Raw genomic sequence first — 20,757 nt, forward strand, 5'->3', positions numbered from 1 at the left:
GGCGATCAGTCCTAGTGAAATGGAGGAACACGAGAGCGGAATAAGCAGACCTGATATTCGAATACGGATGAGCCAATGGGAACAGTAGATAAGTTCACAAATTGTATCGGGACAATTACCCACGTAGGAGACATCCGGCCCATGCCATTTTTCCACGACTGTTCCAAAGGTTAAGGGAAGGAAGGCACGTGTTGCCAAATTACAATTCCATTTCCACACAACCATTTTTGCTTATAACTTTCGACTCAGTCATTTCCTGACCATGGTTCCTTACCTCAATTGATACATGTGCCCTTCGCCATCATCCCTGAAAGTTTGTAACACCACCTCGGAAACACCCTGTACAAAACGACAAATATAACACCCATTTCAAATATGCTATATGCAATCCGCAAACATATACTATCGCTCGTAAAATGTTGTATATAACTGTATACTAGCGTTACGTAACAATGACAATCACAGATTTGGTATATATACTCGACCCCAGCCCCGTGTTTAAAGGAGCAGTCCGCGATAAAATTCCATATTTCGATTATATTATAGGATGTTTACCAAAGTAATCCTTGGATTAACGGCGTTTGTCGCATCGATCTACGCCTTTTAGTTTGTGAAATATTAAAGGTCTTACTGCAAGCTCTGACTTCATAACCACTGATCGCTTCATAAGACTGGGTTGTAGTTCCGATTGACATACAGCGTAGAACGAGTAAATATATATTCATACGTTACAGTCAGTTATTATTAACACACTTAGGACCTATCATATGCATATACTGTAATAATAATAATAATAATAATAATAATAATAATAATAATAATAATAATAATAATAATAATAATAATAATAATAATAACAACAATAATAATAACTTACCATTTTGAATTTCGTACTCATAGTGATTAGAACAACTTGGGTCTGGTAAGGGTTCAAACTGAAAAGGTTTAATATGTCGATCCATTATAACCTAAGTCAACGCCTTCACTGAGTGAGTGAATGTATGTGAGACGTGAAATATTCGTTATGGATGGACTGCAAATACGTGTTTATCTCACGTTAACAATAAATTAGTACATGGTTTATATTATTCTATCGCGTCATAGTTGTTGAGTCACACGGTTTAGGCACGAAGCTATGTTTGGGGGAACCTCTAAAACATGCGGATCATCGAATTGTGGCAGTTAATAACCAGAACTACTTCCAAGACAATTTTCTGTATAATATCTTCTCTCCAGGCATTTTTCTTCTAGCTGTATATTTTGTCTTCTACACATCGTTTAGTGGCTTTAGAGTACTGGAGTCTGGAGCCAGTTACATCTCTTTTCACGTTGTAATTATGATCCATTATCGCAATCATAGTTTTGTTACCATTCTACCATATGGAAAGTGTTTTCTCTTAGAAGTGTAAAGCAATTTCTCGTTATGGTATGATTCAAATTTGCTGGTGTGACAAAATTGATTAGTCTGATTTAGGTCTTTCAAAAGGGCAGGGTTACATACAACTTTTTTCAGAGCATTGTAATCGCTGGATCCAGGTTCGATCCATTCCCTCTCACAATTGTATGGGTGAATGTGTGCACATTTTTTACTATGTCTCTGTTTCTTCCCATTCGTGTATATTACAGACATGATTTAATACAGAAATGAGTCTGTTCTTCTAAGTCGTCAGAATCACCTTCACATGTAGCACAAGGCCACATAGGTGATTTATGATGCTCTCTTTCCACATTTGTGCGACGCCTTTAAGCTTTTTGCCATGTGCCAAATGTCAAATTGATAGCCAATCCATTCATATTTGGTCCTTATCAATTTCCTAATTCCTCTATGGCGGTTCAATAGAAAGAGGGTAATATTCATTTTTTCTTTTAGGCGATCTAGAACTTTTTCGCATGCTGCTACGCCTACAATTAGACCTTTTTGCAGAACTACGAAGTCTATAATCTTATCTGAATCGAGGTCCAGTACATTGTAAGTCACATATTTTGCACTGTAACTAGGTGAGTCAAATTGGCCATCACCGCGATTCGCACGTTTTTATATTTTAGGGAATTCATAAGTTGTTCATGAATCTGAAAATAAGTACATCTGACTGTTGGTTCTACGAATTTTGAAATTATTTTATAAAATGTTGTCTTGCCGATGAAACATAGTTGTAGTAGTTTTTGAAAATTTTTTCAAATAATTTGTATCTTATATCGCACAAGTATAACGCAGAACTCACTGCTATGCTTCACCTCTGTTTGGACATCCACTCCCAATTACGGGCATTCTGGCACACTGCATTAACTTTCAGCAATGGTCCTATTGTTTCTACCAAATATTTGTAAAAGAGGAATGACAAATATTACAGAAGAAAAACAAAATTTGTAACGCTGACAAAAAAAAAAAAAAAAAAAAAAAAACACACACACACTTTTTGACTCCCTATTTACTTTCTGCTTCATGTGCAGCGTCCTCGGAACCTGATAAATTAGAATTTGAAGTTTCTTCTTCTATTTGAAAATATGTCTCCAAGTCAGTTTCTGCTCTCCCACATCTGATTCACCACACACATTTCTTACCGTCTCGCACCCTATCTCACACTGCACAAATTTGTTTATATTAGGTTCCTGTGAAATTTCAGCCTCGTCGAGAACTAGACACACGTCAATATTTTCAGCTATAGGTGCATCACTGCAACTTGCTATTGCTTCTTCGACGACCTTCTTTCACTTATAAGCAGAGGAGCGCGTAGATCAGAACTGTCTTGGGGAGATTCTCCTTTCAAGAATAGGAAAGGGACAGAAGTTTTCTTCATTTTCATAGGAGTTCTATTGTCTTTCATTAAACTTCTTTTTAGTAAAGACGATTCTTCAAAATCAGTTTCACGGAAATGACTGGAACACACAACAGCAGTTTTCGATAGTGTAAAACCTTTTCTGTTGATTTTCTTCGCCCATGTTTTAAATCTTTGCAGTAACTTTTCTCTGTTCGGAAATATATGAAATGATAGCCCTTCTTCCTGTTCTGTTTTTGTTGTTCCCTTTGAACACTAAAAATCACAACACCACGGCATTTTAAATGTATTACAATACAATTTCTTCTGTTTAGTCTACTGTAGTTCAAAATCGTTCATATAAAAGAAAATACGTCTACATGAAACCACAACATTGGTATGTGCTGGTTTTATGATTAAATGAAAAGCAAAACATGACTTCACTCAATCATAACTAAGTCCGAAATTCTGTTCACGTTTACTACGGCGAGAGAAGATTATTTTAATACAAAGCACTGCGCTGCACTCGCCGATGTTCTCGATCTACTACGCAATCACACCAGTTCAGTGGCTGTGACGTCATAAGTATTTGTGCGGAGTCAGTAACTCAAGAACCATGCCTCGCATTGACATGCGGCAAATTACATTCTACTTAGATTGAAAAACGTGTTTGATTAAAGCCAACTTAATTTTATCGCGGACTGCTCCTTTAAGTAGGTAGTGCTCCACTCATGGGCCCGAAGAAATTTTGCGTCCTCCACCAACTAACGTATATAAATCATAGACATTCAGCAGTCGAACTGTTAAAAAAGGTGGCATTTAATAACAGTTTAGCGTATTATGGCCACCGGCGTAGCTCAGGCGTTAGCGCGTTTGCCTGCTGATCTGGAGTTGAGTTCAGGCCAAGAGTTCGATTCCCGCTTCAGCTGATTACCTGGTTGGGTATTTTCCGAAGTTTTCCCTAACCGTAAGTCGAATGTCAGGAAATCTATAGCGATTCCTCATCCTCATCTTGCTATCACCAATTCCACCGACGCTATATAACCCAATAGTTACACAGAGTCGTTAAATAACTAAATAGAAGTATACTTTGCTACTATCCAAAGCAGATGTCTGCAAAGTATGAAAATATCGCAAGCAAAATGCATTGCAGTATGAGTGATAACATTGAAATCAGAGTAAGAAGGTTGTCCTTAACATTGTGCCATGATGGTTGCAGTTTGTCCAAAATTCAGAATAGCACTATGTTTTATTTTTTCTCAAAATGTCGCCGTCCTGGGCAAAGGCTCATGTAGCCCATGCGTAAATATGGGCTTGTCTGACCCTATAAACATAACATCAAAAAGGGACATCGAAAAAGAACCATCTAATGTGCTGTCCTGCTTTAACGAAAAATACAATAACTACTAGTCTAGATACTGGGAAACTGAAAGTGGAATGGATGTATGTCAATTTTGTTATGCTCATGCCACTTTAATAATAATAATAATAATAATAATAATAATAATAATAATAATAATAATAATAATAATAATAAACATTATTTGCAAAAATGTAAGATGTAATGCAACAAACTTAACAATTCTGATCGAAAAATTTCGATTAGCGCTTTCACTACAACATTAATAGTTATTTATGAGACACGTTCGTGACAAACATACGAGAGCCAAAAAGATAACTTTACGAATATGTATCATACAATGTTTTTTCTACGAGAGCACAAATTCACTTTAAATAAATATATCAAGTTAAGAAGTTTAGCTATAATATAAGATCACGACTTCATGGTCGCCTAAATTCAGAACCATTCATGGAATCACAGCTACACCGGTCACAATCAACGAAAGGACATTCACAATGAAAATTAACGTGAACGCCAAAGCTTACGGGTCAGATTATTTAATGTAAGCATTCACAATGATTTTCGTAAACGTTTTAGAAGTGAAAGACAATGTCAACACAGAAGCTTGCAAGTTGCAAGCTTCAAACGTTTTGTCTGCGGTGACGTCAAAAATGAAACAAGAACACTATCTGAACAGCTCATAAAAAGAGCGCTGTCGGAGAACGCTGGAAGAAATAAAATAAAATGGCTTCGTTTGACGAAAGATTAATTCTTCTCCAATCATATCGCTGTCTGTATGACAAAACACATCATTCTTATAAAGATAGTACGCTGAAAGAAAATAAGTACAAGCAGAGGCGCAACCAGAACTTTTGTTCGGGGGGGGGGGGGTCTGAAAGCTTCTTCACAATAGGTTTTTTTTTTTTTAATTTCCCCCCTAGTAACGTAATCCTTTTAAAATGAAGTGTACGCTGTTCCCACATTATAAAAGAAGTCAATACTGCAAGAAAAGTTGAAAATTAAATTAAATTACTAAATTAGGAACATGACTGACATGTTCGTACATTTTAAACTGTTTCTTTCACATTTATGCATTTAGCTATTCAATTGTTTAACAGAATTTCTTGCATGTAGTTTTTGGCATTCCCTACTTTTATAACCACAAAAAATCCCTGCCTACAAAAATTGCACGAGTAAGATCATGCTAAACAATATGCCTATGTTTAGTAAATAATTTAAACTACATAATCAGTCGATAATACTTCATTGAATATGTAATATTATTACTTACTTTTAATGATCTTCTTTATGAGAATATGCTTGGTAAATAATTTAAACAAGAAAATTATTGCAAGTACTAATTCCATAGAAACCACGACATAATGACTACGACTATGACATTTTGATTAATTCAAGCTAATGCAAATTATTCGTTCTTTCTTTGCCACTCTGTCTAAAATAGAGTCAATTGATGGAGTCACGTTTCTATACAAATGTAGGAGAGTTAACCCATTTAATCTTGTTTCAGAGGTTGTGTTTCTTGAATAATTTTTTAGCCTACGCAATGTAGAAAAACCCCTTTAATTTTCAGCAATGGAGGCAGATAGTATCGCTAATACAGTATATGCAACAATATTTTAATTTGTGGTAATACGTTTCCGTCACTTCGGTCACTCCTCTTTCTTCAGCCTAGCAATGGCTGCGTTCAGCCGGGACAGCGCTGAAGTAGCGCTAAGGTAGCGCTGAAATAGCGACAGCATTGAACGCCTTGCTGGCCGACAGCGCTGTAACTCAGCAAAAATGAATACTGTAGCTGAATTAGCGCTGTCCCGGCTGAACGCAGCCAATGGTTCTGTACCAAACTTCTGCTCTATTTGTAGTTCCTCAATATTTCCGTTTAAGTAATTTGTGTAGAATAATGCCAAAGACACCAAAAAACAGGCATTAAAATTAGGAAGATGTCAAAGAAGAATGGAAAGAAAAATACTCAGAATAAGCCTGAAGGACAGAGTCAGAAACGAAGAAGTACGACGACGAAGCGGCATAGAGGACGTGGTCACACTAGCTAATAGGATGAAATGGCGCTGGGGAGGACATGTGGTACGAATGCAACCTACCAGATGGGCACACACGGCGACACTGTAGGATCCAAGAATTGGCTGGAGAAACCGTGGACGACCGAGAACCAGATGGGGGGACGAGTTCAAGTTGCAGCTAGCAGGACTGTGGATCAGAATAGGATGCCAAAGAATACGGTGGAGGGACGCAGTCAACCAAATTTGAGCGGCAGCAACGACCAGTGCTAGTGAAATTGTGGACAAAAAATTAGGAATGTAAATATAGACCATCAGATCGGCTCTCCTGATGGTCAAGACTCGAGCCACCCCTGCTCAAGCAGGAGGCCTTGCCCCACTGGGGATTTACGGCTTTTATTATTATTATTATTATTATTATTATTATTATTATTATTATTATTATTATTATGACAAAGACTGAAACTCATTCGAAGTTTCCGCTGAAAGTTTACTGGGATCTACTGGCAGCAATGTTTGAAGTCCAGTCAAAATAGACTTCTTTTGAAAACCTTTCTTTTAAGTTCTTTACAAAGGTATCCAAAAATGGAATGTATATTGTTACTAGATAATAGTTCTCTGAACTAGCAACGTCCATATGCATCTCAGTGTTTATTTGCTGCAGTTCTTGGCTTGTTATCCGGAAATCAAAAGTACCTGCTTTTGTTTTAGCACTTACAAATAATTAGGTGACTCAGTAGTAGCATTTTCCCTAATCTTTCTTATCTCCAACACCGTATCTTCTGTGACGTCACATGTATTTTTCAGGTCAATACTTCTTTTTTTGCAGTAACTTGCAAAAAATGGTATTGTAGGAAAATATTTGATTTACAGAGGTGTGAAAATTATTAGAATAATCTTAATTTTAAAGGTTTTTTAATAGTTCCTTCACAAATATTCATTGAATTGATGAATATTGGTATATAATGTTACTATACTGATGTAGGATATATTTACTACTAACAATGCCGGAAAGCATTGTTGTACATTGGTATTTTTCTTATTTTACAATTGTTATGGGAATTCAGAAATTATTATATTATGTTGCGGAATTAGAAACATAAAAAATTAATTAAGAAATGCTTTAAACAAATTCTTCTTTGCGTTTACATTGTTGTGAAGGTTCAAATAAACGTATACATCTGTTTTGTGCATATAATTTTTTATGTTTCCAATTCCACCAACATAATATAATAATTTCTGAATTCCCATAACAATTGTAAAATAAGAAAAATACCAATGTACAACAGTGCTTTCCGGCATTGTCAGTAGTAAATATATCCTACATCAGTATAGTAATATATATAAATATTCATCAATTCAATTAATATTTGTGAAGGAACTATTAAAAAACCTTTAAAATTAAGATTATTCTAACAATTTTCACACCTCTGTATATAGAGCAATAACAAAATCGGCCTTTTTTTACTGTAGCCTGCTATTTAACTGGTGTGCAGCATTATCAGAATCTTTATCTGGCCACTATGAAATATTGTCTAAAGCCAAAACAAAAGGGATCTGGCGGGAAGAATGCAAATTACTTGCTAATTGACATGACAACGTTTCGACGTGTGATCGCTAGTGTAATATGTAATATGTAGATCTGCTGGTTCCATCAGGTAGTTTCGCTGCCACCAGGTAGTTGCTGATTCACCGATGCTTCTGCGAGGTGAATGTCACCACCACTACCAAGCGATGAGGTAGTTGAATTGATGAAGGGTTGCTTGATTCCTCGTAGTATGGAGTCCGTAAATGAGCTAAGTCATTTAAGTTGCAATGCACAAGTAGATAATCTTTATTGTCAGAATTTCTCTAAGTCCAATATTAGATGACAGAATAGTGACGTAGTCTCAAGTACACTTAAAGAGTATAGTATACTGAGTGTCTCTGGAATTTTGGGTGACTGGCCCTTTTAAAAGCTCTAACTATGTGTGACGCTTCACGCCCCTCCATCGATTACATCCTCTTATGATCATGGGAGTATCATGCGCGCGGATGAGAGGGCCTATTTACTCGTGCTAATATGCACTCTGAGAGTAATGTTTGTAACAAGACATTCATCTCGTTCTTATCGTAGAGAAACTAAGCTTACTTCTTCTCGGGCGCCTTTAGACCAATATCCCAGAGTCTGGCTAAACTAAATACAATTCCAATTTCATATGATATTACATAGTGTTACACAATTATTTAATAGTACACTTGGTTAGTCTTTATAGCGATTACAGTCACATATTACACCCTCCTTCTTAAAAAAGGATTGATGTTCCTAAATGCATCAATTCTTTTCTTAACGAAAGAATCGTCGACTTCTAGTGCGTTTTGCAATAGAGTCGGTTTCATTGTTTTCCTTGGATTCATGAGGTAATGATGTCAATGATACTGAGGATCGGATAGGTTGGGTTTCTATCACTGCCATATCCTCTCCTGTACAATTTTCACCTGCAGAACTTCTGCTAAATCGTGCGCTAAAATAGTCGGGTTGATTAACCGTAATGGTGTTGGTTATCATGTTGGTACATTGATCGATACATCTACCTGGGGTACATAATTTCCGAAATTTCCAAAAATAATCTCTACAACATTGACAGTAACAACAACAACATAAAACAAGTCCTATAATTATAAACCATGAAAGTGTACGTGTCCAAGAGCTGGTTACAGTGTGCCAATAATTGTAAGTTCGTTGTTCTTCCTCGGTAATGAGTTTGTCAATTTCCTCCGCTTTAATGCTAGCTAGTCTTAAATCGTCTTGCGATGAAAGAACGTCAACAAGAGGTACATGTATGGGGATATTCGGAATCTTATCAGCGTTTTTGTTTTCATCAAAACAACAGTCAAAATTCACTTCTGCAATTGGAACAACATCATTAGAAGAATTACTATCCTTGATTTGCATAGCATAGAGTGTTACATGAGGCGAATAGCCTTTACATCCTGGTAATAGAGTTAAAATTCCAGTGTCTGAAATCTTAATTGTTTGAGTGAAGCTCGGACATAGTATAGTGAAGGTTTCTTCTTGAGGAGATACATATATCCATTGGTTACTCTTGTGTAGGGGTATCCAAAAAGTATGTTCGAGTTTAATAACTCTGAAGTTACAATTTCCTGGTACCTTCTGTGTGGATGAATGGAGAAGTGAAGCTTCGCAGTCCATTCCTTGCACATAGGTGAATAGGGGTATTTCTTCTTTACATACAAAGTGTAATTCATTGGGTTGAAAACATAGTTGCAGTTCATTACTTGTTAATTTACCATAATGTTGATGAATAGAATCACTAAAAATAAATTCCTTATGAAAATCAATAAAATAATACAACGTATCTTGTTGCTTAGAAGGAAAGGGAAGAAGTTTATATAGATGGTATTGAGTGGGTGATAGTAAGGGTATATTTAAGACATATACTAGGAAGTTTTTTTAAGAGTAGGTAGTAGGAAAGATTATCTTTTGAAGTTCAGAAAAAGGAAAATTAGGATAGTCCAATCCGCTTGGCAGTCCTTCCCTTCTCAACATTTGCTTAACTCTCATCGGTGTCATTAACTCTGGTTGTATAGCTCCTGTTTTCGCATGTACTGATGCGTCTACTATTATCTCGAACGCATGTTAACTTTCTTCTATCCCTCTTTGAATTAGTCTAAATTGTTCATTTAAGAAATTTACGTTAATAATTCCAGCCTTCAAAAATTGAATGTCTTGCCCTGTTTTAGAGGCTAATAATTCAAGATTCTCTTTTAATTTCTGCTCATTTACATTTAGTTTCTGAGTGGTTTGATTGACATTAAGAATGGTAGATTTAATTACTAGCATCTGTTCTTTAGCTACATGCAAAAAATCTTTCTGTCATTTTTCTAGCTCGCTAATGTGTGCGTTATAAGTATCGGCATCTGCTTCTGTTAATGTTCCAAATAACACTTTTTCTACTTCTCCAACAAAATTTAAAATCCCTCTCTTCTTTCGCCCGTCACTACTTTCTGTAACTATATACTGAACTATTATATCCTTCAATTGATCAATCTTCTTTGACTTTGATACCATATATTGACCAAAATGTTGACAATCTGTTAAGTGATACCACGGTTGAATTTCTTGCTTTTTGCAATGCTCTTTTACTCGCGAAAAATGATTTTTCGTATTTTTCCATAATTCCTTAGATGGCGTTAAGTTGATATATGTCACTACTCTCCATTGTGTAGGATAGAATGAAATAGCGCCTATCTCATCAAAGTATAGACCAGTTTTAGACTTTACCTCTTTAACAACTTGAGCTGTCAGTATGTTATTTCCATATCTTAACAAAAATAAGATTACTATCCAACTCTTAGTCTGCATGCTTTCGGTTCTTTTTTCTTTCAATCTGAAACAGGAGAAAAATAGGGTTTTAACCTATTTTTGTGCACCTCATGAGGTTTTTTTTTTCCTACCTCCTGAATAACGACATTTGGATCTCTGTCTTCTATGACCTCGAATGGTCCCTTCCATAATGCATCTAATTTATGCTTGTTTTCTACCTGTAATAGGACTAAATCCCCTTTGTCATAATAAGCGTTATCCTGTGGACCTCTTTCCTGCTGCTTAACCTTATGTGATCGCAACCTATCCTTGGCTGTCCTGAACGTATTTTGTAGGCGACTTTTCAAATCCATGACAAAGTCGTCATAATTATATTGCGGTCTTCCTGACTTCTGCAATACACCTGGTATGTTCGCAATGCGTCCAAATAGCATTTCATAAGGGGTGAATTTAGTAATTGAATGTGGCGTTGTGTTATACGCGAAAGTCGCGAATTTAACCCATTTATGCCATTGATCATTCTTCTCATGACAAAAGCATCTCAAATAATTAATCAAAGCTTTATGCATTCTCTCTAAAGCTCCGTTGCTTTATGGGTGATATGCGGTTGTATTCATTTTCTCTATTTTCAAAAGTTTACATACTCGTTTAAAGATTTCACTCATAAAGATGGTTCCTTGGTCAGTAAGTATTTGATTCGGTATTCCATAGATCAAAATAACATGTTCAATAAACTTATCGCTAACTTCCTCTGCTATTTGACTTTCCATTGGTGCTGCAATTAAGTATTTACTTAAATTATCCTGACATGTTAAAATATACTTGTGTCCATCTTCTGTAAGTGGTAATGGACCTACAACATCTAGATATAGCTTTTCCCACGGGGTGTCCATAGTATCAGTTATTGTTAGTTGATTCTGGTGTTTTTGTTTCTGACATACCGCGCAATGTTGAATAAATTCTTTTACATCTGATTCCATTCCTTCCCACTGAATATATAGTTTGATTCCTTCCAAGGTTCGCGTAATTCCCTAGTGCCCTCCTATTAGACAGTTGTGAAATTCGTTAATGATACTTTGTTTTTTCTCTTTACTTATCTCTTCAGTAGTAATCATGCAGCTGATAGGATTCCTACTCAGACTATCTGCATTGCAATGTCGCTTTCCTGCCCTGTGTACAATTTCATAATCGTATTCCTCTAGCAGTAATTTCCATCTAATTAACCTCGAACTGGGATCTTTCACATTGAATATCCATATCAGTCCCTTGTGATCTGTAACTATCTGAAATTTCCTTCCAAATACGTAAGGTCTGAAGTGTTTACATGCCCAAACTACAGCTAAAAGTTCCTTTTCTGTTGTCGTATAATGTAGTTCTGCCTGAATAAGTATTCTATTAGCGTAACTTATGGGTTTATCCTGACCTAGCTTTCCTTGACTTAGTATCGCTCCTATAGCATAACCACTCGCATTAGTCGTGATGATAAACGGTTTCGTGAAATCAGGGTATTGTAACAATGGTGCGCTGCTGAGCTTCGCTTGTAACATTTCAAAGCTATTCTGTTCTCTCTCATCCCATGTCCACGAGATCTCTTTCTTTAACAAGTTAGTTAAGGGTCTGGCAATGGCGCTAAAATCACTAATAAATTTACGATAGTATCCTGCTAATCCTAGGAAAGATTTTACGTCTTTCGGGTTTTTAGGTATCGGGAATTTCAATATCGCTTCTGTTTTCTTTGGATCTGGCTTAACACCGTCTGGAGTTACTACGTGTCCTAGGTAAGTTAATTCTTGTTTCAAAAAGTCACATTTATCTGGTTCGATTTTAAGATTGTATTCTCTCATCTTGGAAAATATTTGTCTAAGTTTCTGATTATGTTCTGCTAATGATCCTCCTGTCACTAAAATGTCGTCTATGTAAGCTAAAGCCTTCGTACCTAACAATTCTCCTAAAATGTTATTCATCATTCGTTGAAATGTACTAGGTGCTGATTTTAATCCAAATGGCATACGTTTATACTCATAATGACCCATCGGCGTGCTGAAGGCTGTCTTACATTGGTCTTCTTTTGCAATCGGGACTTGTAAATATCCACTAGCACAATCCAATGCCGTGAAATATCGCCCCCGGCCTAATTTGTCTAATATGTCTTGGATATGCGGTAACGGGTAACTGTCCCCTACAGTAACTGCGTTTAATTTGCGAAAGTCTATACAAAGCCTCCATTTTCTTTCTCCTGACGCATCCATCTTTTTTCGAAACTACGATTAAAGGGAAATTCCGTTCACTTTTACTTTCGGTTATCACTCCGTCTTCCAACATCTGCTCCACCTGTTTTGAAATTTCCTTCTGATGTGCTTCGGTTAGTTTATAATTTTTCAAGGTAATTGCCCTACCTTTAGGAATTTCAGGTGTTGGTATAACATGCTCTGCTGCCGTTGTACTACTCAACTTGTCCCCTGGCAATTTAAAAATATCAACGAACTCTCCGCAACCTTTACGTATTTCCTCACTTCCTTCAGTGACGTAATCTAACCTTAACTTCTGATTAAGTAGTCGTGCCCTTTCTTGCCTCGGTCTGACTTCAGTGCAAACGTTCCCTGCCTGTCGTGATGGCGGTTTCTGTAATGTAGGTGCCCCTGTTATCCTTATTGGATTGTTACTTTTATTTAGTGCCATACAAGAATATGCATTATTTTCACAAAGAACTAAACTTGACGCACAAACCACGCCCTTTTGAAATTCTTGATGATCAATAAGACGAGTTCCCTTTTCTGACGTCTTAAACTGCACAATCTTTTCACTTAGTGGTTCTATAACTGGACCTAACTGATAATCTTTTAACCTTAGCCAAGTTTGTCCTAAAATGAGGTCGAGATCCTTAGGTAGACTTTCTACTACATAACATTCATGAGTCAGAGATTCCAAAGTGTCATTTATTCGGAGTTTAATTTTACCTTTTACCTTCATTGTATTTCCTGTGATACCCTGTATCATAAATTGAAATTTATACCAATTTCCTTTTCTTCTTAGTGAAGCCTCCTTCACTAGAGAAATTTCGGAACCTGTATCATATAAAGCGAGACCTATCTCACCTTTTAAATCTGGACTGAGAACGTACTGTTCAAAATCCCCTAATAGTGATTTGAAGACGTCTCCACGAACACTGTTTTCCTTAATACTGCAACCTTCCTTTACCTTGACCTGTTTCGGTTGCGCAAACGGCCCTAGTGCCTGTTTCCCTGTATACTGGTTGTTCCTCCTAATTGATTACCCCAAAGTTGGCAATCCCTAGTTTCGTGCCCTGTTTTCCTACAGTTTCGGCATACCTGTTTATTCCTACAATCCTTTGCCATGTGGCCCTTGCTCTGGCACATATAGCATTGTAATGCCTGAACCATATTAGATTCGCGTTTAACATATTGTTTCCTTTCCTGGTGGTATTTTTCCTTATCCCTTTGACTCCATAATTGTCCCTGACCTGTTAGTTTAGTTTTGAATCTTTGTGATTTACATTCGCTCTCTTCCTGTAGTGCAGTTTCTACTAATTGAGCCATCGAGACCTGTTCCCCTTTTGTTTTCACTATATATTTTACTCGCTCATCTTTTAAACCGGCCACAAAAGTGCCTTTTAGAAATTCTTCTACTAATGCACTAGCTCCTTCTAACAAATTTCCTCCTGTCTGTTTTTCTAGTCTCTTCATCCTGTTTCTAACCTCACTGTATAGGTCGGTGCCTATTGCATCTATTCTTGCGCCCCACTGAGCCACAGTTTCTGTTGGTCCTTATCTAGCAACAAATATGTTTCCAGCATAGTATTCTAAAGTTCGCCTAACCGCATAATTTTCTTCTAAAATTTGTTTTATCTCTTCCCAAGATCTATGACTTCTAGATACAATCTTTTCCTTAGCGTCTCCTAGAACTTTTTGATACTACAAACTTAAGTAAAAGCGGGTGTTTGTCTGGATGAACAAGTTCAAAGGCTGCTTCTACTCCCTCACAAAACGATCTCAACTCCTTTACATTGCCTTCAAATGGACATGATATTAATTTTAAAGCCTGGACCACCGGCATATAGTTATCATTCTGAGAGTTTTCCTGACTCCCCCCTGATATGTTTCATGTTCCTCATCGGAATCTGCCATAGTGCAATGGACTAACCTTTAGAAAATAGAAGGTGAAGGGTAGACAGGGCTCCGAAGTTCGGTCCTTGATGTTCCTCGGAACGGGATCCTCTCGCGTCGGAAGCTGCTAACGGCTGGTCACAGTCGCGTTCCCTCGGGGGCCACGGCTGCCGCTGATGATAGCCCCTGGCTACGTTGGACTTGGACGTCGTCTTCTCGAATAACCTGGTGAAGAAGTTTGGCCAGAACTGCTCCCCGGGTTTCCTGCAGGCGTTGATCCTCGGATGGGCTCGTCGTCTCTATCTCCAATCTCGATCGGGTAGAACTAGAGTTCTCCTGCTCCAAGTTGACGATGATCCGTTAGAGAAATCGAACTCAAGACTGGTTAATCTTGTGCAAGCAATCACACCACTACCGCCATGTAATATGTAATATGTAGATCTGCTAGTTCCATCAGGTAGTTTCGCTGCCACCAGGTAGTTGCTGATTCACCGATGCTTCTGCGAGGTGAATGTCACCACCACTACCAAGCGATGACGTAGTTGAATTGATGAAGGGTTGCGTGATTCCTCGTAGTATGGAGTCCGTAAATGAGCTAAGTCATTTGCAATGCACAAGTAGATAATCTTTATTGTCAGAATTTCTCTAAGTCCAATATTAGATGACAGAACAGATGACAGAATAGTGACGTAGTCTCAAGTACACTTAAAGAGTGTAGTATACTGAGTGCCTCTGGAATTTTGGGTGACTGGCCCTTTTAAAAGATCCAACTATGTGTGACGCTTTACGCCCCTCCGGTCACATGACTTGAGGGTCCATCGATTACATCCCCTTATGATCATGGGAGCATCATGCGCGCGGATGAGAGGGCCTATTTACTCGTGCTAATATGCACTCTGACTGAGAGTAATGTTTGTAACAAGACATTCATCTCGTTCTTATCGTAGAGAAACTAAGCTTACTTCTTCTCGGGCGCCTTTAGACCAATATCCCAGAGTCTGGCTAAACTAAATACAATTCCAATTTCATATGATATTACATAGTGTTACACAATTATTTAATAGTACACTTGGTTAGTCTTTATAGCGATTACAGTCACATATTACACTAGCTTTAAGGAATTATCGTAATCACAGTCAACAATAATAATAATATATTATTTGTTCGTATTTTTTATTGAAATTTGTTACATATTTTCGGGAGGCGTTTTAACCCTCAAAACCCCCCTGGGTACGTCACTGTGTATAAGGAAGGTAATCGCCATTAACATGAACAGCAAATGTATGTATTTTGTTCATTTATTTTATCATATTGACGACATTGTAGCTAACTGTAATATTAACCATATCTAGGTTAAATTCTAGTTGGTGGTCAACCGTATGTTCTCTGAAACAAATATCTCATATTTGCAGTTCTTTTATACGAAAATGAAATATTCGACTGCACTTTTATGTGATTTTTCTCTGTGATTGCAGTCATCTGTTTACGGATACATTAATATAGCCTTATAATAACGTCAAATTTGCATTTTGAATGACGACTCAACTGCTTGCCGTTACTGTAACGTTTACATTCTTGCGTTAATTTTTGTTAACTCTTTCAATGTGAATGTTCCTAGTTCTTTCCAGAAATTTTTGTTAATAAGTTACTGATTTTAACACAGCATTCTGGGCACGTTCCTGAATTACATTTCTGAACTCAGAACTCAGAACCATAAAGAAATAAGTAACCATAGATTGGAATCATACAATGCAAGCAATGACTACTACATAATGTAACCTCAGAATAATACGGGCTAAAATGTAAATATTAATGTTAAATTTGTTACTTAAGTTAGTTGTGTTATGTGTAATATTTGTCATGAAATATCAAGGTAATACATTAATTTCGTACTGACTGGAATTTGTACATTGAATATTGCATTTCCTTTGGCAGTGCGTAAAATGAAAAGCAGTGCCTAAAGCGATTACTTACTTTTTAGACACTAGTGTTTATAATAGTGGATGAAATGCAACTTTACGCACTATCGTAAAATATACTATTAATGATATACTTCTTGTCTTTATTTCCTTCCAGGCGAAATTTGGCAATAGTGCACCTCTTCTTCACGGAGACTCAGTTCTTAAGCTACTACAAGACAGAGCTGTTCGGTCTTAGCGAGTTTTTATGTAAGGATATTTTGCTTTACTATTGAATTTTTCCTAAGAGCCATTACTAGACAAGTTAATATTTCTTTGTAAAAATGTCATAAATCGACTCACATAATTACACAGTGTTACTAAAAGTTATTACTTTGGTCGATTTGATCATATCATTAGGCGTGCATTCAGGGTAAGCTATTGAAGCACTGCTTCGGTAACAATATATTATGTCATTATAATTACACGATTATTCAATAATATCTATATAAAATCGTCAGATTTCTTCAAAACGTATAGAACTTAGAGCTTAATACGTTACATTATTGGTATGAGAATTGGGAGCGAACCGAAGCATTGTCACTTCTACTTCGGCTGAACAGCGAAGGAATTGCGCGCGCATCTCTGATGAAGGCCACGGGCTATGTGCGTCTGCACCCCACAATCCGAAGCGAGCATGGGTTGTGACGTCACTGTTACGCGTGTCAACTAAGAGAATGCCTGCAAGAGCATGGAGACTGTCGGTGACTCAGAAGAAGACGAGCACGGAGTGAGGGTAAAGAGTGGATAATAGATTACATTAACGACAACAGTGCGATACTTGTACTACTAGTGAGTGGAAACATTATTTCCGTCTACTGGTAGTACAAGTATTGCACTGTTGTCGTAACGGTATCTGTTTACCACTCTTTCTTCTCTTCCCTTCTCCTGAGTCACCTACTATACCTGTGTGTTGCTTTCTTCTAGAGCAGTAAGATGCCACATTTCGCCCCTATTTTTTGTAGTGTTGTTCAGACCGTCGCGCTCAGAAGCATTCTCCGTAATTTCGAGTCGCATGTGAGAGGTTGTATATAGGGAGTGTAAAGTGTATCAGTAACAATTATGCTTTCTTCAGTGTACATGTTTGTCGAATGTGTGTGAAAATGTATTAGCTTGTAAAGGTACCAGGTAGTAACTAATAATACAATACATTATATAATATAGAACAATGTCTACATGTATTATAAAAGAGCTTGTGTTGAAGCCCTTTTCTGCTCATTCTTTCCAAGAAAAAAATTAGATAATTAAAAATGGACGGCCAACACCAGAACTACCGAACTTGGTTCAAAAGACCAGTAAATTTACTAGACATTTTCAGTCTAATATGTATAGCAAATGTGACTGGTTAGCCGGCAGCGCTGAGCTAAATGCGGTGTTTTGCTGGTACTGTCTGTTGTTTGGAAAGGATAGAAATACTAGTTGGACCAAAACTGGGCACACGCATTTGGGAAATTTAGTAAAATCTATAGCCGAGCACGGGCTGTCTGTTAACCACCTACGATCGTCTGTAGCTATAGCTGCTTTTGGAGGAAATAGAATAGAAACTGCACTAAAGCAGTTTAAAAATGATATATCTCTACACAATCAAAAGGTAAAGCGGAAGAGGGACATCCTTAAAAGGCTTATTAATGCAGTGTGTTTTCTGGGAAAACAAGAATTGGCCTTTCGAGGCCATGATGAAACAGAAAATTCTGTTAATCGGGGCAATTATGTGGAATTGCTGAAGTACACTGCAGGATATGATCCTGTTTTAACGGAGCATTTAGAAACCTCTACTGTGTTTAAAAGAATTTTTAATCGAATTCAAAATGACCTAATCCAAGTCTGTAGGTTCAACCGTTTTATCAGCTATAAAGCAGAAAATTACTGATATTCCTTTTGTAGCCGTCATGGTTGACGAAACTTCAGATGTGGCAAATAAAGCACAGTTTTCTATTGTCCTGCGTTATGTACATGGAGGAGAAATAAAGGAAAGATTCTTGGGGTTCTGTGATATAAGTAGTGACAAACATGCCCAAGCTATTGCAGAACTTATCCGGCACTTCTTATCAGAATTCGGATGTAATGAAAAATTGATTGCACAAACGTATGACGGTGCAGCGACGATGGCGGGAAATTTGAATGGAGTACAAGCATTAATCAAAGTCACACATCCAGAAGCTCTATTTTTTCACTGTTATGCCCATATACTGAACCTCGTTTTGTCTCAAAGCACCAGCCAAATACCTGAGTGTAAAATATTTTTAGTACGCTTAATGGACTTGCAGCTTTTTTTTCAAGATCGCCGAAATGTGCTAACTTTTTGGATCAATTTTTGCAACGTCGTCTTCCACACGTCTGCCCAACGCGATGGAATTATTCATCAAGACTGGTAAACACTGTGTGCAGGAACAAAATTCAACTTTGTAATGTGTTTTGTGCTATGCTAGAACACCCTCAAGAATTTGAGTCAGATATTTTAGCACCAATTAATGGCTTTCTGACACTTTTGGAAGATTTCAAATTTGTTTTTCTCTTAAATACATTTGACAAAATATTTACCTTCACCGATGTGTTGTACAACATCCTACAGAACCAAGCAAATGATATTCTGTACTGCCAACACAAGAAACTCGCCGTTCCATAGTCGTATTATGTGACGATTATGAAGGGGTTTTCCAAGAAACCGTGTCTCAAGTAGGTGAGCCTTCGAAGAGAAAAAAATATCAACTATAAACGGATCTATTGCGAAGTGTTTGATAATATTGATAACCACTTGGATTTAAGATTTCAAGATTATTCTAAACTGAAATTTTTAAATTTATTGTCGCCTCGAAACTATAAAAATATTCTAACCAATTCCCAGAAAGTTGCTTTCAAAGTCTCATAGATACATATGGAAAATTTTTCGACATCATTCGATTGAAAAATGAGCTGATTGTAGTGTACAGCAGTGAAGAGATTAGAAATAAAACCATGATTGAACTTGCAAAACTACTGAGTACTAATTCAATGCTGAAAAAAAGTTTTCAGCAGTTTAATGTGTTAGTGACATTACTGTGTACAATTCCTGTCAGTAAGTCTTCAGTAGAAAGGTCGTTTTCAACGCTGAAGAGAATCAAAAGCTACTCTCGAAATTCTACTGGAGAAGAGAGACTATCTCATCTTGGAATTATTTCAATTGAAGCGCGCCTACTAGGAGAACTCAGGAAGAAGAAGGAGTTCTTTGATGAGGTGGTTACCATATTTGCTTCCCAGGAGAGAAGGATTGAATTTCAGTTCCGTTAATTTTGTTGTGAGAAGTGCCAAGGGTGAGTTTAAAGCTAGAAGCTTGTTATTTTATATTAAATGTTGTTTAATGGTAGCTTTAAGAAATTTAAATTGATATCAGGTCTAATTATTTTAATATGTGTTCTTTTAAATTATTATCAGTTGTGATTTTATCAAGTCAAGCCCCTTGATTTACTATTGTTTACTTAACAATTATAATATTCAGTGCTTCGACTGTCTGAATGGTCACCGCACGCCACTGACTGCGATACAGTATGAAAGTACACTTACGAAATATAATTAAAGAACAACTCAATACATAAATTAACTATTCACGTCTAACTTAGCGATATAAGTAGTCGAATCGCACTATATCAATATTCAGTCTCTTGTCAAACATCGCTTAGTACTGCATGATCAATTTCAGCTCAAGGATCTTCAATCCGATCTTCAATTTCTCCAATGTTTTCCTTCACAAAACCTTACCAAAAATAAATTCAATGGTATCTGAACAAGCAAACTTACAGGCCATTCCGCAGAATCTCCACACACGAACAAACGCTGGGAAGTCGTTCGCTACTGTACGATCCCACATTATTGGAAATTCGATGGTGCACCGTCTTGCAGATAATTATATCTGAAACATCCTTCAGCTGTAGCAATAATCTTTCAAATGTGGATACATGTTATTGCGGATTATACGAAAAGGAATGGCCAGGTCAAATTTTCCAAAACATTGCCACAAAAACATTACCGTAGTTTCCCCTAACTATGGTCCACATTTTCCTTTGTATATTCAGTACTATTCATCCAGATTAAGTGAAATTTTGGCTTCAGACTCTTGTAAGAGTATATTAACTAAATATTGACATATGTGTTTCAAATTATTTAATTACAAGTGTTAAAAATAATAAGCATTAGTACATAGTTTTATTCTGAGTTGCTTATACATTCATGCTTGAAAGCAT

General features: G+C 36.9%; 1 protein-coding gene across 2 annotated transcripts in view; it reads left to right on the forward strand.

Annotated features, from left to right (window-relative positions):
* LOC138715404 (pickpocket protein 28-like) overlaps positions 1 to 20,757 on the forward strand; it is a 196,643-nt gene that overhangs the window by 163,724 nt on the left and 12,162 nt on the right. Inside the window, exon 10 of one of the 2 annotated variants that reach the window (XM_069848266.1) lies at positions 16,659 to 16,750. The exons of the other annotated variant lie outside the window; for it this stretch is intronic. Coding sequence (XP_069704367.1) covers positions 16,659 to 16,750 — 92 coding nt within the window. The remainder of the gene's footprint in view (positions 1 to 16,658; positions 16,751 to 20,757) is intronic. 2 annotated transcript variants of the gene reach the window in all.

This window comes from Periplaneta americana, chromosome 15 (assembly GCF_040183065.1).
Source record: "Periplaneta americana isolate PAMFEO1 chromosome 15, P.americana_PAMFEO1_priV1, whole genome shotgun sequence".
NCBI classification, from domain to species: domain Eukaryota; kingdom Metazoa; phylum Arthropoda; class Insecta; order Blattodea; family Blattidae; genus Periplaneta; species Periplaneta americana.